We start from the raw sequence: 27,020 nt of genomic DNA on the forward strand, positions 1-27,020 counted from the left end.
GCTGGTGTACGATATGGCTACTTCCGCAGGTAGTCATCGGTCTCATATGATAGGATAAGCCACCACAGCAGGTGCCTGGTTTACACACGCATGCTGACAGGTGGAATTTTCATATTAATACCACAAGTGTACGTCCACTGAATGGCAACAGGTGGCCTTTTCAGATGGATCACGTTTTGTGGTTCTTCAGACAAATGGCTGTTGGCGTGTACGGCATGAAAAGTCTGAAAGTAAACATGCTATAACGGTTATCAGAAGGGTCCAGGCCAGAAGTGGAAGTTTTAAAAGTTGGGGATTGTTTTCACGGCACTCCCTGAGTGATCTCGTCATTCTGGAAAATACAATGGTTCAACACAAGTATACATCTATCCTTGGGGACCATATTCAGGCTTTTCGCAGGTGGCACATTAATTAGGCTGGATGGTGTAGTTGTATGTGTAAGTTAGTTTAATTAATAATATAGTCTCCTAGTATTTTACTATTCTCATTGCTCTTTCTTTTTGAAGAGATCATTTGATAATTATTTTGTAATAAGTCGATATTGGCAGTGATACCATTTGTGTGACCAAAGACTAAAGTAGATCTGTTCTTTCATTAAGTTGCCAGTTGAGAAGATAAATTGGAGAAAAAGGCAAAGAGTTGAAATGTAATATATATTGTTGTGAATGTATGTAGTAATAAATATTCAGGGATAAGATTATGATAATACATTCAGGGAGAAAGGAGGGACGTGGAATTAAGACATCAGTCATTTAATTATGACATTTTATTTGGACTGTCTCTGCAACAAAAATACGGGGTGGCTTTAGTATTAAGAAAAAGAGATAAATATGGCCAAGATTTGAAACAAGAGTAGTAAAACTTGTGTGTCTTGGGGACTACAAAGCTCACGATGCTATACCATTTTATCTAATGAGGACTGTAGCTTATAATTGAGACCAGTCATTGTACGATTAAAAACTGTGGTTGTGTCATCTAGATAAATAAAAAAATAATTGTATCAGTAATACCATTCCCTAAAGCAACAGTTATTTTGTACTTCACATAAATAGTTCATTGCACTCATGATTTTTATTTTATATCTAATCAACAAGAAACTTTATAATTTTTACACTATAGGACTCTTAAAGTAATATTTGAATCTGTCAGTGTTAGTAGCTGGATGAAATTGTGTGTGTGAGATGAGACAGGAGGAAAGGGGCTGCGCGCACGCCCGCCCACACTCACGCGCGCGTGTGTGTGTGTGTGTGTGTGTGTGTGTGTGTGTGTGTGTGTGTGTGTGTCGGGGGGGGGGGGGTTGATTGGTTGGTTGGTTGTGTGCATGCACATGTGTGTGTGTGTGGTTGGGGGGGGGGGGGTATGTGCATGCTTGAGCTGGAGAGAGAGAGAGAGAGAGAGAGAGAGAGTTTGTTGCATTGAACATTGTTGTCTCTCATCACTTTGCAAATTTACTTGGCCCATCTCAAAAACAACTGTTTTTTGAAACAGATATTCCACCTGAGACAGACGATGAGACACAGTCTGAATCCAGCTGTTGGAGCTGCACATCATCCGATGATGAGGATGATGACGATGATGAAGATGCGGAAGGAAACAGCAGTTCGGGTGGTGGTGGTGGCGGAGGAGCCGGGGGTGGCAGTGGCGGAGGAGTCAGTGGCGGTAGTGCTGGCGGTGTTGGCAGCCGTGGTGGTGGCGGCAGTGGTGGTCCCAGCGCTGTAGGTGGAAATAGTGGCATCGGTGCTTCTGGTGGAGCAATGAGGGCTGCTTACTCATCAGGAGCAGACGATGATGCTGGTGACAACAGCACCGGTTCCAGCTTTGAACCCCTTGACCTTGTGTGGGCAAAGTGCCGTGGTTACCCTTGGTATCCAGCTCTGGTGAGCATTCTTAAATGCTTTAATCTGCACAGTAAATATTAGAAACGTAAGTCAGACAGATTATGAATCGTGCAAAATTGTGTGAGAGTGTGCGGGCCGTAAATGGTATTTTATGGTGCAGTGTAATCTGTATTTTGAGTTAAAAAATCTGCCCATTTTGAATGAAAAATTTATCTAGTTACTTTGTGGAATGAGGATTTGTCTATATAGTTGTTCTCACACCCCTGTATCAGAGATTGGTAATGGGTGCTAGTGCATCGGTTCTTGTTCCAGTTAAAGCTGGCTCAAATTTTAGTGGTAAAAGAAAAGCTTGTTACCAGAAGTTAGTGGACAGTGAGCAGAGAGATGGTAGTGCACAGTATCTGATGATGACTAGACACTGCAACAGCATCTTGAATTAAATATTACATGTCTCAACAATACCTCATTGAGGGAGGGGATTGACAGTGATTTATTCACTGGATGGTAGTATTTTGGTGCTATTGAAGAGGAGTATGTTAATGTGCAACCACCAGATTTCATCCTTTTTCCTTTTGACCCAGTAATAATCCACATCAGTATTGACATAACACACAACACTACTCTCCAAAACACTAATCATACTATCAAATAAACCCTTGATACTTTGGGACAGGTCATAGGGAGACAAGTAATGGCGAACCAGGTCCTCTAGGGCCCTTCGTAAGGCCACACTATTGGATTCCTGAATCGTCCCAGATGGCAATTATGAGTATCGGACTGACTTTGACACTGATAGTTAATTTTAGTCTCAGCTAGAACAGCTTAATCGGTTAAATAAAGCATCATTTCCTCTCTTTGCACAAACAAAATTATGCTGCTGTATTTATCACCAGCAGAAGGTGACGTAGGGCAAGATCAGTTTTGGTTCTGGAAAAATATAGGAATACTCAAAGCAATACTGATCTTATGATTTATCTTAGTTTATAGGTTGAAGAAAGGCACCTTTCATTAATAGCACACATAGATTTAGAAAAAAAACTTTTCACACTGTCGACTGGAACACACTCTTTGAAATTCGTAAGTTATCTGGGATAAAATACAGGGAATCTACTCTTGTACAGAAACCAGACTACAGTCATAAGAGATGAAGAACATGAAAGGTATACAGTAATTGAGACAGTAGAGAGATGGTCTCTGTTGGTCCATTATGGCCAGGGGACATCGCCTGGTACATACTTTTCAATTCAATAAACTTTACCAACAGCCGTATACTTTAGGTTAATTTATTTTATTTCGAATGCAACCAGTTTTAGCAATTCATTTTGCCATCTTCAGGCCCCGTACGCTTTTTTTGAATCAACGAGCTTATCAAATAGCACCATAAAACTGGATACCGTGAATTCCAAACGTTGTGCAACTGATTCATACGAAACATTCCATGAAGGAAAAATATACCTAAAAACAAAGATGATGTGACTTACCAAATGAAAGTGCTGGCAGGTCGACAGACACACAAACGAACACAAACATACACACAAAATTCAAGCTTTCGCAACAAACTGTTGCCTCATCAGGAAAGAGGGAAGGAGAGGGAAAGACGAAAGGATGTGGGTTTTAAGGGAGAGGGTAAGGAGTCATTCCAGTCCCGGGAGCGGAAAGACTTACCTTATGGGGAAAAAAGGACGGGTATACACTCGCACACACACACATATCCATCCACACATATACAGACACAAGCAGACATATTTCTGCAGACACATGTCTGCTTGTGTCTGTATATGTGTGGATGGATATGTGTGTGTGTGCGAGTGTATACCCGTCCTTTTTTCCCCATAAGGTAAGTCTTTCCGCTCCCGGGACTGGAATGACTCCTTACCCTCTCCCTTAAAACCCACATCCTTTCGTCTTTCCCTCTCCTTCCCTCTTTCCTGATGAGGCAACAGTTTGTTGCGAAATCTTGAATTTTGTGTGTATGTTTGTGTTCGTTTGTGTGTCTGTCGACCTGCCAGCACTTTCATTTGGTAAGTCACATCATCTTTGTTTTTAGGTATATTTTGATTCATACGAAAGGGTGACACCAACTGAGCCTATGTACATGAACAGGTTCATGGACTGTGTGTGGGCTCAGTTGGTGTCACACTTTCATATGAATCAGTTGCACGATTGGGATTCACGGTATCCAGTTTTATGGCGCTATACGATAAGCTCGTTGATTCGAAAATGTGTATAGGGCCTGAAGATGGCAAAATAAATTGTCAAAACTGGATGCGTTTGAAATAAAATAAAATAAAATAAAATAAAATAAATTAACCTAAAGGATACAGAGAAGATTCCGGAGGAATGGAAGACAGCATTGATTCATCCATTACATAAGAAGGGTGCCAAGACAAATGCAAATAACTACAGAGGTATCTCATTGTTATCAGTGGCCTATAAGATCCTATCCAAGGCACTACAAAACAGGATTGAAAATCAGGTAGAGAAAGAACTGGGTGAATATCAGGCTGGGTTTAGAAAAGGAAGATCATGCAGTGAACAGATATTCAGTCTACTCTCCATAATACAACTTCGCGCACGCACATCGAAAAATCTAGTAATTACATTCATAGACTTCAAAAAAGCATATGATTCTATTGATAGACCAACTCTGATTAACACATTAGAAGAATTTGGGATTGATGATAAAAGCAGAAGTCTAATCCAGGAAACCCTTACGGGAACAAAATCGCAAGTGAAGTTTTTGGGTAGATTGTCACAACCGTTTGTAATTGGAACAGGTGTTAGACAAGGGGATGGGCTCTCCCCACTGTTGTTTAACATTGTCCTTGAAAAAGTGGTCAGGGAATGGAGAAAGAAGATGGCAGAAGCTGGAGTGAAAAATGGGATAACGTTAGGAAGAAATAAAACAAAAATTGAATGTCTGGCATTTGCTGATGACATGGCAATATTGGCAGATGACATCGAAACAGCAAAGATTCAGATAGAAATGCTGCATGAGATCGCTGAGAAGACAGGTCTACAAATATCGTATGAAAAGACAGAACTGATGATACAGGACAAAACAGACCCAACACAGACATTGCAAACTAAATATGGAATAATTAAGAGAGTTCATAAATTTAAGTATCTAGGGGAATGGATTACACCGACAGGGTTACCAAATGTTTCACTACAGGAAAGAGCAATAAAGATGGAAACGGCATACCAGCAATGCCGAAATGTATACAATAAAAAGTCGATCTCCATCAATGCCAAGCTCAGGCACTACAATGCGGTAATAAAACCAGAAAGTTTGTATGCGATTGAATGCATCCCACTGAACAGAAAACGTCTGTTGGAGAAATTGGAAATAAAAGAGAGAAAAATACTGAGAAAGATCTTAGGACCTAAAAAGGATGGACAAGAATATAAATTGCGATCCAATAAAGAGTTATACGAGAAAATTGAAAAACTGACAACATCCTTTAAAAAGAGAAGACTGAGTTTCTATGGGCATGTCAAAAGAATGGCACCAGAAAGAACGGCAAAGAAAATCCTGGAATACATGGAAAGCAGAAAGACACAAATTAACTGGCTGAAAGAAGTAAAAGAAGACATTGCAGAAATGAACATTATACCAGAGACAGTTTACAACAGAATGGAATACAGGAATGCCATCAACAAAATACAGGGATTCAAAGACCGAACGCAATCAAAGAAGACGGGAACAACCTGGTCGCAAGAACGTAAAGAAGCCCACTCAGAAAAAATGAAGAAGTACTGGGAAGAACGCAAGAAAAAGCACAAGAAATGACTGATGCTTAGCGTAGTCCAAAGTTGACTGTAACGAATAATAATAAATAATAAAGGATACAGCTGTTGGTAAAGTTTATTGAATTGAAAAGTAGAGAGATGGGGTTGTAGCCTATCCCAATCTTGTTCAATATGTACATTGAGAAAACTGAAGGAAACCCTAGATAAACCTGTGCAGGAAGCTAAATTTCATGGAGAAGAAATTAAAATGTTGTGGTTTCAAGGTAATGTAATTCAGTCAAAGATAGCGAAGCACTTGGAAGAATAGTTTAACAGAACGGATAGTACCTCGAAGAGAGGTTATAAAATGAGCATCAACAAAAGTTTAATGAGAGCAGTGGAATGAGGCCAGATTAAATTAGTTGATGCTGAAGAAATAAGATTATGAAATGAAAGATTTATAGTAAACAAGTTGTGATATTTGGACAAAAAAATAAATTATAATGGCCAAAGTACAAAGGATATAAAATGCAGACTGACAATAGCAAGAAATGCATTTCTGAAAGAGAGAAATTTACTAGCATTGAGTGTAAAATAAGTCTTAGGAAGTCTTTTGTGAAATTTTTAATAATAGGCTGTCCAAATTGCAATAACTTATTTATTTTTTATCGGGTAACCGATTTCCATGCGTAAGACCACCTCCAGACAGGGCTCCACATGCCATGGGGGGCCAGTTAATGTAGCCCCTGAGATATTTATTACTTACTGGTACTGCTACTGAAAATGTTTTCCTGGAGCGTAACCTAATGTGGAAGTGAAACATGGATGATAAAAAATACAGACCAGGGTGAATAGTAGCTTTATAAGTATGATGTTACAGAAGAATGTTTAGATATGATGGGTAGATCGAGTAACTAATGAAGAGATACTGGTTTGTGTTGGGATCAAAAGACTTTCTGGCAAATGTTAACTAAAAGAAGGGATAGTATGATTGAACACACCCTGAGACATCAAGGAATAGTTAATTTGGTAATGGTGAAACCAGAGAGGAATATTTAACAATTTTAAAGTGTGATCTAGGCTTGACTACAATCAACGGGTTCAAGTGAATGTATTTTGCAAGTTACGCAGAGCTGGAGAAGCTTGCACAAGCTTTGTTGTGCTGCATCAAATCAGTTTTCAGAATGAAGACATCAGCTACAGCAACTTGTATAAACTTTAATGACATATAGTGGAGGAATGTATAGAAGATGGGGATACCCTTTACTTTATGGCTGGGAAAATGCTCTTATATGTGAAAAAGCCAGTAATCATCAATGAAATGGTGATGCAGAAAGCAGTGGAAATCACCACATTAAAGTCATAAAATATTTCTAGAATAAATATTTTACTGTGTAGTGGAGTGTGTGCTGTTTTGAAACTTCCTGGCAGATTAAAACTTCCTGCCAGATTAGGACTCAAACCCAGAACCTTGGCTTTTGTGAACAATGCTCTTACTGCTTGTGGTATTCAGGAAAGACACACAACCCATCCTCACTGCTTCTCTTAACACACTCTCTTCCGAAATATTAGAAATAAGCAAGTACTACTTTCAGATCTTTAGTATTAGAAATAAGCAAGTATTACTTTCAGATCTTTAGGTGAGAACTGCATAAGAGCAACTTATCAGAAGTATAAACAAGACTTAAACTTCTGCGATTCAGAGTATATAGTGTTAAGGTTTGAATGTTGTGGGGAGGTTCTAGTTAGATTTGTGGACAATATTAGAGTGACATGGAACAAAAATATTTTACTTCACCTATCAAATCCTACATCATCTCCCTGTTGACTTATGTTGGGGTTTTCAGGTCCCTGCTTCTATGTGTTCACCAGAGATGACACTGTTGTGAATTTGTTTCCCTAAATTCTGTACTTTCTGTATGACCTCTGTAGTTCCATTGTATGGTATTTTAAACAGTAATTGAAGTATTGACTCATCTTCAAAATGTGACCGTATGCTTAGGACAACACACTGCAGCTCTAGTACCTCAACGGCCTTCAGTTTCTAGTCCAGGTGTTTAACTTATCACAGGTGATCTGTTGTAGACTGGTGTTCAACTTCAAAAAGTGTGAATCTGTGATGATGATTTGTTCACAATTTTATAGTCGTCACAAACATGTGCATTATCAGTGTAAATTCACTTTTCTAATGAAAGCTTATTTTTATTCACAGATTATAAACCCAAAGATGCCCAGGACAGGTTACTTGCACAATGGAGTTCCAATACCTGCACCACCGCTTGATGTGCTTGCTCTGGCATCAAACTATGAAGAACCTGTGTATCTTGTACTCTTCTTTGACACAAAGCGCACATGGTAAGTGTATGTGCATTACATGATAGGTTACTTACTACTCATAGTGACTCAGTTGACAGAGGATGTTTGCAAGGTGCAGTGTAAGATGTAGAAACTCGGTTCTGGCTTAATTCTAGCAGATGTCTTCATGCAGAGTAATAGTTGTATCTTTTCAGAATACCTTTAGTTTGTGTGCAGAAGACTATAGATATACACTATGTGATCAAAAGTATCTGGACACCCCCAAAAACATATGTTTTTCATATTAGGTGAATTGTGCTGCCACCTACTGCCAGTTACTCCATATCAGCAACCTCAGTAGTCATTAGACATCGTGAGAGAGCAGAATGAGGCACTCCGTGGAACTCACGGACTTCGAACGTGGTCAGGTGATCGGATATCACTTGTGTCATATGTCTGTACGTGCGATTTGCACACTCCTAAACATCCCTAGGTCCACTGTTTCCGATGTGATAGTGACGTGGAAACATGAAGGGACACAGACAGCAGAAAAGCGTACAGGCCCACCTCATCTGTTGACTGACAGAGACCACCGACAGTTGAAGAGGGTTTTAATGTGTAATAGGCAGACATCTATCCAGACCATCACACAGGAATTCCAAATTGCATCAGGATCCACTGCAAGTACTATGACAGGCGGGAGATGAGAAAACTTGGATTTCATGGTCAAGTGGCTGCCCATAAGCCACACATCATGTCGGTAAATGCCAAACGACGCCTCGCTTGGTGTAAGGAGCGTAAACATTGGACGATTGAACAGTGGAGAAACGTTGTTTGGAGTGACAAATCATGGTACATATGTCGCGATCCGATGGCAAGGTGTGGGTATGGCGAATACCTGGTGAATGTCACCTGCCAGTGTGTGTAGTGCCAACAGTAAAATTCGGAGGCGGTGGTGTTATGCTGTAGTTATGTTTTTCATGAAGGGGGCTTGCACCCCGTGTTGTTTTGCATGGCACTATTGCAGCACAGGCCTACTTTGATGTTTTAAGCACCTTCTTCCTTCCCACTGTTGAAGAGAAATTTGGGGATGGTAATTCCATCTTTCAACACAATCAAGCACCTGTTCATAATGCACGGCATGTGCAGAGTGGTTACACGACAATAACATCCCTGTCATGGACTGGCCTGGACAGAGTCCTAACCTGAATCCTATAGAAATTGGAATGTTTTGGAACGCCGACTTCGTGCCAAGCCTCACCGACTGACATCAGTACCCCTCTTCAGTGCAGCACTCCGTAAAGAACTGGCTGCCATTACCTAAGAAATCTTCCAGCACCTGATTGAACGTATGCCTGCTCGAGTAGAAGCTGTCATCGAGGCTAAGGGTGGGCCAACACCATATTGAATTTCAGCGTTACCTATCGACGGTCACGAACTTGTAAGTCATTTTCAGCCAGATGTCCGGTTACTTTTGATTACATAGTGTAATTCAGTGTTATCATAAATTATTTTTGTTGTATGCAATAATTGTTCATCTTGTGGACTCAGTCAATCCAGAAAAATAGATCAGCCATTATCATTAGTGAGGAAGTTGATCACGTAAACAATGTAATACAATACTGGTATTTTGTATGGTCAGCTGTATTTTCATATAAATATTGGGCATTTTTAAAAATAACAATTAGTGCCTTCAGAATTGGTGTGACTAAAAGGATGTGGAGTAGTCTGCCAACTTTTCATGTATAGTTTATTTACTCAGGCGTGAAAAGGGTTAATTAAATCGCCTTGCCATGAAGTCCCTGTTAATGCTTTGAGTGCTTTGCAGCTATGCTGTAAATGAAATGATCACACACACACAGGTTAAAACATTATGACCACTACTCATTGCAAGATTAAAAGCTGTCTGATGCTGTTGTGGGCACTTGACAGTAAGAAAAGTACATAAGTGGAGTAGGGACAAATGGGGAATCATTCTAGCAATGATATGTGCTGTAATGGGGGAATCCTATGACTTCGACATAGGGCAGACCATTATAGCCCAGCAATGGGCAACAAGCATGTCAGAAGCTGGCTGGCTATTCCCATGCTACTGTTGTGAGCCTCTATGGAAAGTGCTTGAAAGACGGTGAAATCACAAATAGCTGACAAGATGATGTACTAGAATGATTTTTCACTCTGCAGTGGAATGTACATTAATTTGAAACTTCCTGGTAGATTAAAACAGTGTGTGATTTGAACGTGGGACTTTTGACTTTCGCAGGCAAGTGCTCTACTGAAGTTTGGAAGGTATCAGATGTACTGGCTGAAATAAAGGTGTGAGGGCAGGTCATATGCTGTGCTTAGGTAGCTTGGTTGGTAGAGCACCTGCCCGCGAAAGGCAAATGTCCTAGGTTTGAGGCATGGCCTGACACGTAGTTTTAATTTGTCAGGAAGCTTCAGCTCTGTGTGCATTCCACTTCAGAGTGAAAATTCATTCTGAGAAGAACCCTTCAGTGTGGACAAAGCCACGTCTCCACAATATCCTTTTTTCCAGGAGTGCTCATCTCGCGCAGTAAACAGGAGAACTTCTGTGACGTTTGGAAGGTAGGAGATGAGGTACTGGCAGAAGTAAAGCTGTGAGGATGGGTCGTGAGTTGTGCTCAGATAGTTCATTCGGTAGAAGACTTGCCTGCAAAAGGCAAAGGTCCTGAGTTTGAGTCTCAGTCCAGCACACAGTTTTAATCTGCCAGGAAGTTTCATCATAGAACTTGGAGGGCAGAGGCTTGTACACTCTGTAAAACAGCATAGGTGGCTGTAAGTGGTAGATTTGATGACGGAATACAAAGCTGGTGCAGGCATGTGTTTCATTGCAGCATTCAGTGCACTTTGTTGAAGATGGCCCCTCCATGTTCCTATGTTGACCACAATTGAACTGGGCATGGGATCAAGTCAACAGTCGTACCTGGATATGACCTCAGCCAAGTGAATGGCTGCTCAAACCATCACACCACTACAATTGCAGCCTGGTGGGGTCATTATTAACACTATGTGATCATTCACATGGGCTTACACGGGACCTGTGGTAGTTATCGAAGGCAGCGTGACAGACTTAACTATATGAAAATTATTGCAGATTAACTGGTTCCCTTCGTATTTGTGTCCCCGAAAGCGCTGGCTTATTCCAGCAGGATTCTTACCACATCACAAAGCTAGCATCGCACTATGTGGTTTGAAAGCATGATAGCGAACTCATGTTCATGTCTTGGCCACCAATTTCTACATCTACATCTACATATATACTCCGTTAGCCACCAAGCAATGTGTGGCAGAGGACACAAGTCGCATCAAAGTCATATTTCTCCCCCTCTGTTCCACTCGCAGATCGTACAAGGGAAAAACGACTGTCTGAATGCCTCAGTACGATCTCTAATGTCCCCTTATCTTTGAGTGGTGATCATTGCGCAATTTAAAAGTTGGTGGTAATAATAATATATCCTCTACATCCTCAGCGAAGATCAGATTTTGGAATTTAGTGAGCAGCCCCTTCTGTTTAGCGCGTTGTCTATCTGCAAGTGTATCCCACTTCAAACTTTCTATGAGATTTGTAACGCTCTTGCGATGGCTAAATGTACCAATCATGAATCTTGCTGCTCTTCTTTGGACCTTCCCAATCTCTTGAATGAGACCCAACTGTTAAGGGTCCCAGACAAACAATATTCTAAGACTGGACTGTAGTAGCCACCAGAAAGATCGCGGGAGGCGCACATTGGCACGGCGCGTCATGGACAGTAGTTGCCGCAAGTAGAGTCCCGTCCACCAGAGGGCACGCGAGAATAATTGTGTAGTAACACTGTTCACGCACTTCACTTAGCGTAGACCGGGACTGTGTCCTAGGCATGCCCGATGTTGACTGACTGCGCTCTGCCTGTCCTGCCGGAGTTGTTGTTGTTGTTACGCCGGCAGAGGGCGCGTCCGAATTCTCGCGTGCCCTCTGGTGGACGGGACTCTACTTGCGACAACTACTGTCCATGACGCGCCGTGCCAATGTGCGCCTCCCGCGATCTTTCTGGTGGCTACTACACGGACGAACTAATGTATTGTAAACAATTTCCTTTGTTGAAGGACTGCATTGCTTCAGGATTCTACCAATTAACTACAATCTAGAGTTCGCCTTGCCCATTACTTGTGTAATCTTATCATTCTATATGAGATCATTTCGAATAGTCACACCCAGATACTTGACGGATGTTACTGCTTCCAAAGACTGGGCATTTATTTTGTTCCCGTACATTAATGGGGATTTTTGCCTTGTTATATGCAGTAGGTTACACTTACTAATATTGAGAGATAACAGGCAGTCATTACATCACACATTTATGTTCTGCAAATCCTCATTGATTTATTCACAACTTTCATGTGATACTACTTTCCTGTAGACTACAGCATCATCAGCAGACAGTCTAATGCCGCTGTCAGTACCATCAACCAGATCGTGTATGTAAATCATAAAAAGTAGTGGACCTATTATGCTACCCTTGGGCACACCTGAAGTTATACTTGTTTCTGTTGAAGTCACCCCATTCAGGATGACATACTGCTCTGTCTGTTAGAAAACTTTCTATCCAACTGCATATGTCATTGGATAGACCGTAAGTGCGCACTTGTTGAAGCAAGCATCAGTACGGAACTGAGTCGAACGTCTTTCGAAAGTCGAGAAATATGGCATCAACCTGGGAGCCGGCATCTATCATGCACAAAGAGGGCCAGCTGAGTCTCGCATGACCGCTGTTTCCTAAAACTGTGCTGGTTTCTGCAGATGAGCTTCTCAGAGTCTAGAAACATGATTTTAAACTGATAAAATGCATCTGCAACACTATTAGGTACCATCTCCAGGCCCACAAAATGCCAGCCCATAATTTATTGGAGCGTGATCTGTGCATAGACATTTGATGCCACATACCTCCAGAAACATACCAGTTTGCTGAAGCCTTGCTACCCAGAATCACTGCTGTAGCTCATTCCAAAGGTGGATCTCATACTTGTGTGTGTGTGTGGGGGGGGGGGGGGGGGGGGGCAGGGAGGCAGCTACCAGATGTTTTTATGTTACTCTCTGAACGGTGATCCCTAGATGGAGATTCCAAACAAAATTGGTATAATATTATAGATGTCTGCCATTCAGGATGTTCTTGTACATAGTGACTTCCAAAAGTAAGTTACGCATGTCGTCCAATGCTAAGACTATTTTGTATTAAGAATAGGGTATTGTCATAAGAGAGCACATACTGTATTTACCCGAGCATAAGAAGACCCCCTGTTTTTTAAAGAAAAATTTATGTTTTTACATATTCTTGCTAGTTAAAATTACAAACTTTCATTGACCTAATGTAACTGCGTAAAAAGTTACTATTACACCTACTCTAAATTTGTGCCATTTATTGGTTGCCTACATACTGATAATACAAAGAGAAATAAAATAAACAAAAAGAAATTGTTTACATTAATTTTATCATCACTGCCTCTCTTGTTTAGCCTGTCTGTGGTACCATTATTTAATCATCATCATTGTTATTGTCATCCTAATAGGGCAACTATGAAACTGATGTCTTTATTGTCACAAATATTTGGCTGATCCTCCCGAACATGTCACTTTTTTATTTTTTACACACACAGTAGATTTCGCATCTATACTGACATGAGACTGTTACATTGTCTTTTGCTAGACAAACATGTTGTCTGCCTGCTGCTCTCTTGTTGGCTGTGCAGATTCAGTAGCTGACACACACACCCTATCATGACCCTCTTACATTATAGCGAACGTTGACAACTTTACTGCACGAAACATGTAAGTACGCAGCTGGTCCCAGTCTAGACTTTTATCATCTCCTGCAGGAATGTATGCTATTGTTGAATACCTGGCCAGGTTTAAAGTTAATTCAATTCTGAGTATAAATTGATTCAGGCAACCTGCAGTTTAAACATGGCAGACATTTATAAAAATCCAAAGTATTCAGTATAGATACCCGTGGTTGGCAGCAAGACCAAATTTGCTGCCTGCTCACCACTCCCCTCCCCACACTCATTATAATTCTCGGCTAAGCTTGTGTCACTTTTCTCCCTCAAGCCTTCCATAGTGCTGTGCTTGAGCAATGGTGAAACAAGGATGGTGCAGGTTACATGTAACAACAGCAACTAATACACAAATAAAAGATCACAGTTATGATTTAGCCAGTTCTCGAACTTTCACTCATCCTGCAGTCTAGTGCTTTCCACAACAGGCCTTTCTGCTGTCATTTATTCTTGCGGAAACATTTGCAATCAATTTAATGTGATTCGTTTTGTTTGTTAAACATTCATTTCTGGATCAATTTTCTTTGTCTTTTCATTGAATGTCATTATCTTATTTTAAGGTGAATTAAAAGCTGGTAATGTTTCCCCCTAGTATTCTCATACATGAACAAATACTGAATTTTCATTTGCAATTCACTTTGTAAATCATTAGTTTCTCATACCCAAATAAAGTATTGACTTTGGTTCAGAATCATGTAATGGTTTTTTAGGACAAGATCTTCGCCTTTGAGTGTTAACTTCACTTGTACAGTCTTCATATATGTATGAGAACTTCTATTCCGAAGCTATTCAAATACAACGAAAGTTTATCGGTTAAAAGATTCAATGCCATTCGTCCACGTTATGACATAGCAGATGATGTTTTTGCACTTTCCCTGTATGCGGCAGAAATCTTTGATACATTGTGTCTTGAAACAATGAATATTTTGGCTCCCTTGCTTATGTAAGCACCCATTATATGAGTGTGAACAATTTCCCCACAGTCAATTTAATGCTATTTCCTCCTGTGTTTCACAAAAATGTCCATTTTTTAAGACAATCATTAGACTGTTGTAATGCCTAGTTCATAGTTTTTCACATATCCATCCATTGCACTAGCACCACAAATCAAATGTTGCAAGATTGATCGACTGTATCGAGTGCTTCTGCGTATTGGAAAAGCTCAATCCTATTCAAATGAAGGTATTGTTTGCTAAGTCCTACTTATCAGAATTTTTCAAAATAAATTTATACAGAACTTCAATAGCTAAAGCTTCATCTGTGAATATAAGAAAACCCCCTGTATTTATTTATTAAACACTGTAAAAATGTTTACCTCACCAGCAATAGCTTAATCTGCGAATATAAGACACCACCATACTTTTTGAATAATGGATTTGAGAAAAAAATCTTGTCTTATAATTGGGTAAATATGGTATTCCAGGTTTCCTGCAGACACAGTTCTGCTGCAGTACCGATGACTGGTGCATTACAGTGCAGTAGTAAAAAGGACACAGCAACTGGAAACATATTACAAAGTTGAAGTATGTGGGACAGTATGATGCTTGTGGGTAAACCACCTAAATTACACACAAATTAACTGTGAAATTTTGGCGATATATGGGTTAAATGCAATATTGCTTTGAACGGTAGTAAAATTCTGCTGTAAAGCTGACCAAACCTGCACAGACATGGATGATGATAATTGTGGAGTTTAGATCTTGTGCCATACAAAACAATTTCCACCTTTTCGGCATCTTGAAAGAGTGGCTGGGGAGAAATGAGATTTTCCAGTGATGAGGAGGTTAACACCGCAGTTCTTAGCTGGCCCTGTGACCAAGAAGCGGATTTCTGTTAACAAGAAATTGAATGATTGGTGGAACATATTGACACATTGTTTACACAGGCTTGGGTGACTATGTTGAAAAATAGTATCATGTATCTGTGCTGCTTTGACGTGTGTTGCAACATTCAATAAAAGTTAATTGCCTACCATAACAATGTTTAACTTACTCTTATAAATCCCCTTGTGAATGCTGAATGACTCATATTGAGCCAACGACATATGGATGCCATGGACCTCAGCAGCATTTCAATATATGATGTACAAGTGTATTAGATGCATCCTCTTTTGTAACCAAATTGGAGTTACCAGTTCTACAATTCACTAGAATCCTTGCACTTGCTTTACTTATAACAGAGTCTACACGACCATGCCACCTCACCACTTTGTTTCAACCTTGTGTTTGGTGGATGTCATAAATCAGTTTTGTTGTTGAAGTATACCCGTTTTTTAAAAAACTTATTTGAAGTTCATATAGCCTATCAGGAGAAAGAAAACTGGCGTTCTATGGATCGGAGGGTGGAATGTCAGATCCCTTAATCAGGCAGTTAGGCTAGAAAATTTAAAAAGGGAAATGGATAGGTTAAAGTTACATATAGCGGGAATTAGTGAAGTTCGGTGGCAGGAGGAACAAGACTTTTGGTCAGGTGAATACAGGGTTATAAATACAAAATCAAATAGGGGTAATGCAGGAGTAGGATTAATAATGAATAAAAAAATAGGAGTGCAGGTAAGCTACTACAAGATAGACACGAAGCCCACGCCTACTACAGTAGTACAAGTTTATATGCTAACTAGCTCTGCAGAATGAAGAAATTGAAGAAATGTATGATGAGATAAAAGAAATTATTCAGGTAGTGAAGGGAGACGAAAATATAATAGCCATGGATGACTGTAATTCGACAGTAGGAAAAGGAAGAGAAGGAAACGTAGTACGTGAATATGGATTGGGGCTAAGAAATGAAAGAGGAAGCCACCTGGTAGAATTTTGCACAGAGCATAACTTAATCATTGCTAACGCTTGGTTCAAGAATCATGAAAGAAGGTTGTATACATGGAAGAACCCTGGAGATACTAGAAGGTTTTAGATGATTATATAATGGTAAGACAGAGATTTAGGAACCAGATTTTAAATTGTAAGACATTTCCAGGGGCAGATGTGGACTCTGACCACCATTTATTGGTTATGAACTGTAAATTAAAACTGAAGAAACTGCAAAAAGGTAGGAATTTAAGGAGATGGGAGCTGGATAAACTGAAAGAACCAGAGGATGTACAGGGTTTCAGGGAGAGAGTAAGGGAACAATTGACAGGAATGGGGGAAAGAAATACAGTAGAAGAAGAATGGGTAGCTCTGAGGGATGAAGTAGTGAAGGCAGCAGAGGGTCAAGTAGGTAAAAAGACGAGAGCTAGTAGAAATCCTTGGATAACAGAACAAATATTGAATTTCATTGATGAAAGGAGAAAATATAAAAACACAGTAAATGAAGCAGGCAAAAAGGAATGCAAATGCCTCAAAAATGAGATCAACAGGAAGTTCAACATGGCTAAGCAGGGATGACTAGAGGACAAATGTAAGGATGTAGAGGCTTATCTCACTAGGGGTAAGATAGATAGATACTGCCTACAGGAAAATTAAAGAGACCTTTGGAGAAAAGAGAACTACTTGTATGAATATCAAGAGCTCAGATGGAAACCCAGTTCTAAGCAAAGAAGGGAAAGCAGAAAGGTGGAAGGAGTATATAGAGGGTCTATACAGGTGCAATGTTCTTGAGGACAATATTATGGAAATGGAAGAAGAGGTAGATGAAGATGAAATGGGAGATATGATACTGCGTGAAGAGTTTGACAGAGCACTGGAAGACCTAAGTAGAAACAAGGCCCCGGGAGTAGACAACATTCCATTAGAACTACAGACGGCCTTGGGAAAGCCAGTCATGACAAAACTCTACAATCTGGTGAGCAAAATACCCTCAGCCTTCAAGAAGAATATAATAATTCCAATCCCAAAGAAATCAGGCGTTGACAGATATGAAAATTACCGAACTATTAGTTTAATAAGTCACAGCTGCAAAATACTAACGCGAATTCTTTACAGACGAATGGAAAAACTGGTAGGAGCCGACCTTGGGGAAGATCAGTTTGGATTCCATAGAAATATGGGAACATGTGAGGCAATACTGACCCTACGACTTATTTTAGAAGCTAGATTAAGAAAAGGTAAACCTACGTTCTAGCATTTGTATACTTAGAGAAAGCTTTTGACCATGTTGACTGGAATACTCTCTTTCAAATTCTGAAGGTGGCAGGGGTAAAATACAGGCATCGAAAGGCTAGTTACAATTTGTACAGAAACCAGATGGCAGTTATAAGAGTCGAGGGGCATGAAAGGGAAGCAGTGGTTGGGAAAGGAGTGAGACAGGGTTGTAGCCTCTCCCCGATGTTGTTCAATCTGTATATTGAGCAAGCAGTCTGTCAGAGACAGCAGAGGACTTGGAAGAGCAGTTGAACGGAATGGACAGCGTCTTGAAAGGAGGGTATAAGATGAACATCAACTAAAGCAAAACGAGGAAAATGGAATGTAGTCAAATTAAGTCAGGTGATGCTGAGGGAATTAGATTAGGAAATGAGACACTTAAAGTAGTAAAGGAGTTTGGAGCAAAATAACTGATGATGGTCGAAGTAGAGAGGATATAAAATGTAGACTGGCAATGACAAGGAAAGCGTTTCTGAAGAAGAGAAATTTGTTAACATCGAGTATTGATTTAAGTATCAGGAAGTCGTTTCTGAAAGTATTTGTATGGAGTGTAGCCATGTACGGAAGTGAAACATGGACGACAAATAGTTTAGACAAGAAAAGAATAGAAGCTTTCGAAATGTGGTGCTACAGAAGAATGCTGAAGATTAGATGGGTAGATCACGTAACTAATGAGGAGTTATTGAATAGAATTGGGGAGAAGAGGAGTTTGTGGCACAACTTGACTAGAGGAAGGGATCAGTTGGTAGGGCATGTTCTGAGGCATCAAGGGATCACCAATTTAGTACTGGAGGGCAGCGTGGAGGGTAAAAATCGTAGAGGAGACCAAGAGATGAGTACACTAAGCAGATTCAGAAGGACGTAGGCTGCAGTAGGTACTGGGAGATGAAGAAGCTTGTACAGGATAGAGTAGCATGGGGAGCTGCATCAAACCAGTCTCAGGACTGAAGACCACAAAACAACAACAATGCCCTTACACTTCATTACAGGCAACCCATTTCATCTATGAAAAGTAAATCACAATTGAAGTCTTGAAATTCAAGAGATGCCCACAGTTTTCTCCACAATTTTCTCAGAGTATTTTCTGAAATATTCTGCCATGCCTCAGCAGCCCAATAAACAACATACTTGACATTGGTCTTTTTTATTTTGTCCAATAAATGAATGCTATCATCTTGGATCAGCATTTGTAAAATTGTTTTCTGTAAATCAGTTTTAATGTTTTCAGTATGCCCTTGTCCATCAGCTGTAGAAGTTGTGTAACCTTTGGCGGCAAAAACTTCGCCACAATTTCTCCATCACATAATTCCTCAGTGCTGGGGTGAGATGGCACATTATCAATCAAAAGGACTGCATGGGGAGACAAATGATTTTCCTTAGAAAACCATCGAACAGAGGGAACAAACTGGCTGTGAAACCATCCTTCGAACAGCTTACCATCCATCCATTCTTTTTTCTGGTTGCTCTAATATACGGGCAGGGACTTCATGTTGCAGTTTTTAAAAGCTCTGGGCCTAGCAGATTGGCCGATCAGCATTAAAGGCAGCTTGTGATTACCAGCAGCGTTACTGCACGCTAATAAAGTCACATGATCTTTGCACATTTTAAAACCAGGAGCATGGTCTTCTGCTTTTGATGCCAGGCTGTTTGTTGGCAATGCCCTAAAATTAAGGCCAGTCTCATGAGCATTAAAAATTTGTCGGGGAGAATACTTTCCCTCTCTTATCATTTTATCAAACTCACCCAAGTATTCTTTCGCTGCATCAGGGTGAGAAGAAAGCTTCTCTCCAGTAATTGTTAGTTGACAGATTCTGTATCGTTTTTTGAATCTGTCCAACTGACCTGTACGTACAGTAAATGACTCATCACCATTCATTAACTTGTTCAGGTAAACAGCCTTCTCCTGAACTAGTGTTCCACTCAAAGGAGTTCCCCTTTCTCTTTCCTGTGTAAACCAAAGGAAAAGAGCTTCATCCACTTTATCGTACTGGAGCTGTTTCAAAGTCTGCCAAATTTTCGAGTGTTTTCCCCAAGGCATTGCACAGGACTGTTCAAGCTTCACACAGTTCTTCTTCCTATCACAAATGGTTGCTTTATCAACACCCAGTTCTGTTGCTAGTTTTGATACATTCTCACCATTGTCTATCTGCTTCAAAGCATTCAGTTTTTCTTTGAGAGTTAACGTTGAGCCATGACGAAATGTCACAGTTGGTTCTCTGCATCTCCTCCTTGTCTGTAGCACGTTACTTTTGAAATTCCCACTTCGCGCTCTGTTGTTTCCTTACCCTAGCCAGAGGGCGCTGTGGCATTGCTGCGTCTGGCTCCTTCCTTTTTTGCGAGAGAACATCAGTCTGGAGGAGGAACTCTTTAATTGCGGATGTCTGGGAGCGTGTAGGAAGCCATGCCGTTTTGTGATGTTTGGCGTGACTCGTGTCAGGTGTGATGCATCATTAAGGCCGTGATAGCAGCCAATGTTACTGTCTTTGTCACAGATGGATCAAAGGGGACGAGGCCTGGTTGTTCATTGAGACTCCTGTCCTACAGATGTCAGGTGCCAGACTGGTGAGGTTTAAGAACTCACTGTAGATTATATGCAATAAAGGATCTCTCTCCTGAAATAAACCAGTGAATCTTGTGCATGTATGAGCAGCTGCACAAGCAAACTACTTTCTGCTTTGCAAAACCAAATATTGGAAAATGCAGGATGGAATAATGACAATATTGTGAAAAGGATAGACTGCTACTCACCATATAGAGGAGGCACTGACTTGCAGAGGTTGGCCTCAGCACGCAGAGACAGTGGTTATTTCTGTGAGTGTGTGTTTTCTAATTCAGGTGAATGCCCTTTGGCAGAAAACTCAAATTTCTAGTAATCTTTCTGTTGCGCCTGTCTGCCATTCAGTGTGTCCTCTATGAGGTGAACAGCAATCTTTTTCATAATATTATCATACATTTTGCTTTGGTAGTTCAGTCTTTTAATAGTATAACAATATTCTTTTATTTCAAAGAACTCAACTTGTTTTTTTGCTATGTTAAGAACTGAAGAAAGTATTTTTCAACAGCTGACCATTATTCTAAAAATGTCTCTCTCCAGCTGGTTTCAATGTCAGCCATTTAGAGGTAACATGTTTCATAAACTGATAATCAGGATGTTTCGTATCTGACTTATCTTGAGATTTCAAACAAAGGAAAACCCAGGATGGAATGTAACAATATTATGAGACGGAAAGTTGCTACTCACCATATAGGGGAGATGCCGGCTCGCAGATAGGCACAGCAAAAAGACTCACACAATTATAGCTTTCAGCCGTTAAGGTCTTCGTCAACAACAGACAGACATAAGCACACAAACACTCACGCAAATGCAACACACACACACACACACAACTGCAGTATCAGGCAACTGAAACCACACTGCCACTTGTGTGTGTGTGTGTGTGTGTGTGTGTGTGTGTGTGTGTGTGCGCGTGTGTGTGTGTTTTGCACGTGCGCATGCCCACGTGTATGTCTGTTTATTGTTGACGAAGGCCTTAACAACCGAAAGCTATAATTGAGAGTGTCTTTTTGTAGTTCCTATCTACGACTTAGCATCTCCGCTATATGGTGAGTAGCAACTTTCCTTCTGACAATGTAAGGGGCATTCTAAAAGAAATGAGCCGGAGGCATAATTACAGAAACCAGCCAGGATCAATACTTCTAACATACTCATCCTACTGTGACACAAGGCGGTGTATGGCTGACTCTCAAAATTCCTGTGGCTGCGATGTTAACCAGTTCCATATGTACAACTGGACGTCGTCGTCCGAGGTGAATTATTTGCCCCTCAGAGACTTTTTAAGGGGACCAAAAATGGTGTAATCATAGGGAAAGAGGTCCGGATTGCACGGAGGGTGACCGAGTACCTCCAATTTGAATTTCTGCGGGAGTGCCGTGACTGCATTGGCGGCATGAGGCTTTGCATTGTTGTGGAGCAGAATGACCCCACAGGTGAGATTGCCTGGTTGTTTTGATTTGATCGCTTGGCGAAGGGTGGTCAAGGTGTGAGTAACGCTGTGCGTCCACTGTTGTCCCATGCTGCAGGAAGTGAATTAGAAGGAATGAATTTTTGGTCCCCTTAAAACGCCTCTGAGGGGCAAATGATTCTTCTCAGATGACGACGTACAGCTGTACGTAAGGAACTGGTTAACATCGCAACCCCGGGAATTTTATGAGGCAGCCATTCATCGTCTTGTGTCACTGTGGGACAAGTGTCTCAACTGCCAGGGTCAATACTACTAACATACAGGTACTGGTTTCTGTAATTATGCCTCTGTCTTGTTTCTTTTCAACGCCTCTTATGTTATCTTGAGATTTTTCAATTTTAATTGATTTCACATCACTTAGGTAACATTCCAAACATAGCAATCAAGGTCACTCTCTAGTTTACAAATTTTTAACAAGTTTATAACTCGGAGACTTCTCAGTGGCGTTTACTAGTTTTTCAGTCTATTTACCATATAAAACATAATATTACTGGCCATAAACATATTTTCATTTCACGTAAGTGTTATTTAATAAAGTGGCAGCTGAGATGTTCCGCTGCTTTTTTACCGTGATGTTGACTAGTGTGGTGAAGTCTGTACAAGATTTACAATTTGTCATTATTCCAATTTTCCTCACCTCGTTATTCCTTCACAGTCAGTAGTATGTCCTGAACAGACTTCATTCCTTGAAGTGAAGTGCGACAGTGATTGCTGGAAGTTATGAGTACAATTCATCATCCAAATTCCTGAAATAAATAAAATGCTTCTCATAAACAACATGTTGTTTATTTTATTATCATTTACAATAACTATGCATAAAAAAGTTGGCCAATTATTCGGAACGTCACAAATACAGTAATACAGACTTTGCCCGAAAAGATCTTTTGTAGTTAACAATTACCAATTGAATATAGATATAGCAGTTTTTCTCTTGTCCTGTGATGTCATGGGGATTGTCACAGCTATTCTTCTCACATGGCTCGCATATCTCCGAGGCATAACCAGACAACACGAAATAAATAATCTGACCAGCAGATACAATGGATGTAGTAAGATTTCTGTCGTCATTCCTGCTTGCAGATACACTGTGTCTGTCCCATCCATTCCAGAATACATGCACATAAATAAAACACACAGTAGGCTACACTGATCCAATACTCAATTAAACTTTTCATGGTGGTGATCATCATTCATCAGTTCGGTAAATGCTACACATCACTTATGTGATATATTACACTACAGATTCCTCCTCTTTGGCAGATAATGATGCCATTATTTTGAAATTCAGATAAAAAAAAAAAACAACATTTAAAATTGAAAACTAAGATTCCTCCTCTTTGGCAGATGATGATGCCATTATTTTGAAATTCAGATAAAAAAAGAACATTTAAAATTGAAAACTAATTTTAACCAATTTTTCTAAAAGTATTGACATCTTCTATCTGTTTTCGTGCAATTGCGCCTCCTTTGTAGTAAATGTACTTATTCATGTTTATTACATGTGGAATGCCCCACAATGAATTATAAACCATTAATTATTGAAATGTATGGAATGTCCTAATGTCACTTTGCTTAAGTCTCTTTACTCTTCTACCAAGCAGTTGTTCTCTTACTATGCATATGAATCCTTGGATAATGGATATTCATTGTCAATACAGATCAGGGAATAGTTTTACAGAGTCTCTTTATTTTATACTCCTGGAATGTTCATTAGTAGGACCAGTAGTCCAGTAAACTTTTTAGTCCTAATGTCCATATTTCATCTAACCGACTGTATTTCTTGCAGAAGTGAAGCTTTCCTAGTCATACTCATTTCAGTTTTGGAAATTGCTGGACAAGTGCTACATCTGTGACAAGCAAGAGAGAATTTCCTCTTTTAGCAAACTAAATTCATCCTTCCTCTAGGGAGAGTATATAAAACTCTATAATGAGGTATTGACCTGTGTAAGTTGTTATGGATACACAACATCCAATATTATGAAACAGGTTTCCTGACCAGACATGTTCAGCATTTATGAGATTGCCAACAAACCAGAGGAGTCACATTTTGAACAACTAACAACCCTTTGTTGTTAGACATTCTATAATCAGTACCTGTCTTTCCAATTCTGGGGAATAGCATACAAAACTCAAGACACTTGCCTGTTTGTTGTTCCACCTGTAATTTAGCACATAGAACAGAGTAACAAACTTAGGCAAACTCATCTACTTTGGAAGAACCTCTAAAACTAATGACACCTACTTATATAGTACCTGTCAAGATACACCACTTTCCACGAAAAAATCATCTTTACAAAATCATCTAACTCTCCGCAGCAATGGCATCCCTATTTATTGTCTTCCTTTTTCTCTCAGACATAGGTCATCCTTTTCCTCTAGATTCACGCATCCTCCCCAAAGACTCCATACGTACTTACGGGTTAGGGTACAATATCCTGTTAATATAATTTACAATGCTACCTTCTCCATCTATACATATATATTGCAATAGTATACTCATATTGTATCCCACATTCATATCTGGTTTCTGATCTGTCTTCAGTGCTGTATTCTTTGTACTCCTCTGTACATAATCACTATGTATATATATAATACTATATCTCAGATTGCCCCCTACTATTTGTTTCATCAATCATATGTGTATGTTAGCCCGTCATATTTACACTTAATAGCTAAGGGTATATCCTTAATTTCCCCATAAAAAATGGTGGAGCTAACAGCTAGTTCTATTTGGTAGAAACAACTCACCTAGGTTTTGCAGCCCATCTGCTGGCCAGTGTTCGATAAGTTCTGTTGTTTGCCAAATACGAATGTAACCCCAATTATCTGATTGTGTACAAGGTCTGTTCAAAAAATTCTGGAACTTTGTCCAAAAAATTTTTCTGTGCTTACCTTTTACTTATTGTGCATAGTCTCCTTTGAAATACTCTCCTGCACAATTGATACACTACTCCCAATGGCAATTTCACTACCAGAAGCATTCTTGGTACATCTCTTGTTGGTTCGCGCAAAAATGCTGTCTGTGAATTTTCTTTTATTTTGTCTGTCATTGCAAATTTTCATCCATTCAGTGGTATTTTCTACTTCTGAAATAAAGTCCGTGCGGAGGGCAGGTCTGGAGAGTATGGAGGATGAGGCAGCACAGTGATTTCATTTCTTGTGCAATAGTTATGTACCAACAGGGCTGAATGTGTGGGTGCTTTAGGGACAAACTTGGCAGAAACACGATGTATTCCAAGATGCTGTGTCAAGATTTCATAACATGATCCAACTGAAATGTTACATTTTTCTGCAATTTCTGGGACAATCAGTCTTTGATTGGCACACACAATTTCGTTGACGTTCCTGACATAGCGTCGTCAGTAGATGTCGAAGGCCCTCCTGAATGAAAGTCATTTATAACTTCTGTCAAGCCATTTTTAAACCATGTGAACTATTTGTAACACTGAGTACGGCTTCAGCACTCATCACTGTAGGCTTCCTGCATCATTTGGTGTGTCTCTGTAAAAGTCTTCTTGAGTTTCATGCAAAATTTAATGCAGACGCAATGCTTGTGTGATTGCCATCTCGAAATTAGCTGACATGTGACACCATGTTCTGCTCAGGCACACAACAATGAAACTTCCGGTAGGTACACGTTAAACACAGGCGAGTGCAGGGATGCCAATGCATTTCACTACAATACACCATTGGTGCGACATTATGAACGTCGTAGAATGTTTTGAACAGACTTCATATGGATTAGTTATTCTGTCATTTTGCTCATAAAATACAGGATAGTTTAAAGTAATTACAGTTTTAAAGAATATGGGGAAAGGGGTAAGAGAGTGCTATACTGAAATCTGAAATTGAAGAAATTAGCAAACAACTCAATACCTTCTGAGTATCAGCTCACAAAATTCACACAGAATGTGAATTCATCTGAGGCATGTTTCTTATGACACACATCTTTTGATAATATTTGTATTATCTGGACTTTTTTCATTATCACTCGAAGTGTCTGTTATAAAAACTTGCTCATTTCTTCCTTTAATTTTGAACTGAGATGAAAAATGTTTATTAGCACCATGTCATTCAGTATAAAATTCAGGGAACTTGCTTATAAATTGTGTTCTCACAATCAACATTGTGCTTGTTGTTTTAAATTTCTCTTTGCCTTTCCCTGTAAGTCACCATTTGCTACGTCTTTTATTTCTGGTCAAGAAAATAACTTTAACAATGATTCTCCAATCAGCTTTTTGTGCCACACTTAACTGGGGAAAGCCCAGTAGACAAAAGAGGCAACTCATTAAGAACAACCTAAGACTCTGATATCTGTGCCCAGGTCGGGTGCTTTCCAGAACAATATGCATGACGTAATCTTCCTATCTCTTTCATTATGCTTTCAGATAGGCTGGATTGTTGGGATATTTAGAAATAAGTACATGTTTCACATCTTCACTTGTTAAAAATTCTTTGAAAGTGTTATGTATAAATTGACTTCCATTATCAGTGAGTAAACAATTCAGTTTGTCTATGTCCTTGAAATAATCTCTCAGACATGTGATTATGGAAGCTGTGTTTGCTAATTTAATGGGATTGGCTTAACATATTTGACCAACATGGTGCTAAAATTAAAATGTAAGAAAGGGCCAAAAAGAACTGCAGCTGTCAAGTCATGTAATGCTTACAATGACTAATTTATTTGTCTATTATTTTGTTTAACCTTCTGACAAAGATCACAATTTCTTAATACTCTTTTTATTTCTCTACTCAGATTTATAAAATAATAGAGCTTTGTCATATGTTGGATGCACGTCAGTATACTAAAATGTCCATACCCTTTGTATAAACAAAATTACATTCTGGGTGAATTAGATCTTATGTACACATAAATTCCAGTGACATGACTTTTCATGCTGTCTCCAAAATAAAAGATCCGCTTTAAATAAACCATTTTTTCTCATCCTCTCCTACTAAGGTATCTTCTGTACACAATTCTATTGCTTTCCTAAAATATTCATCAGTTTTCAGCTCATCTTTTATTTTTTCTTAGCCAACATAAGATGAACATCAACAAAAGCAAAACGAGGATAATGGAATGTAGTCGAATTAAGTTGGGTGATGCTGAGGGTATTAGATTAGGAAATGAGACACTTAAAGTAGTAAAGGAGTTTTGCTATTTGGGGAGCAAAATAACTGATGATGGTCGAAGTAGAGAGGATATAAAATGTAGACTGGCAATG

General features: G+C 39.6%; 1 protein-coding gene across 2 annotated transcripts in view; it reads left to right on the plus strand.

The window, feature by feature from the left end:
* LOC126100999 (peregrin) overlaps positions 1–27,020 on the plus strand; it is a 248,793-nt gene that overhangs the window by 207,478 nt on the left and 14,295 nt on the right. For both annotated transcript variants that reach the window (XM_049911665.1, XM_049911666.1), the window contains exons 19-20: positions 1,489–1,877; positions 7,783–7,925. In XM_049911665.1, the coding sequence (XP_049767622.1) occupies positions 1,489–1,877; positions 7,783–7,925 (532 nt within the window). The remainder of the gene's footprint in view (positions 1–1,488; positions 1,878–7,782; positions 7,926–27,020) is intronic.

The sequence above is a fragment of the Schistocerca cancellata genome, chromosome 9 (genome assembly GCF_023864275.1).
Source record: "Schistocerca cancellata isolate TAMUIC-IGC-003103 chromosome 9, iqSchCanc2.1, whole genome shotgun sequence".
Classification (NCBI taxonomy): domain Eukaryota; kingdom Metazoa; phylum Arthropoda; class Insecta; order Orthoptera; family Acrididae; genus Schistocerca; species Schistocerca cancellata.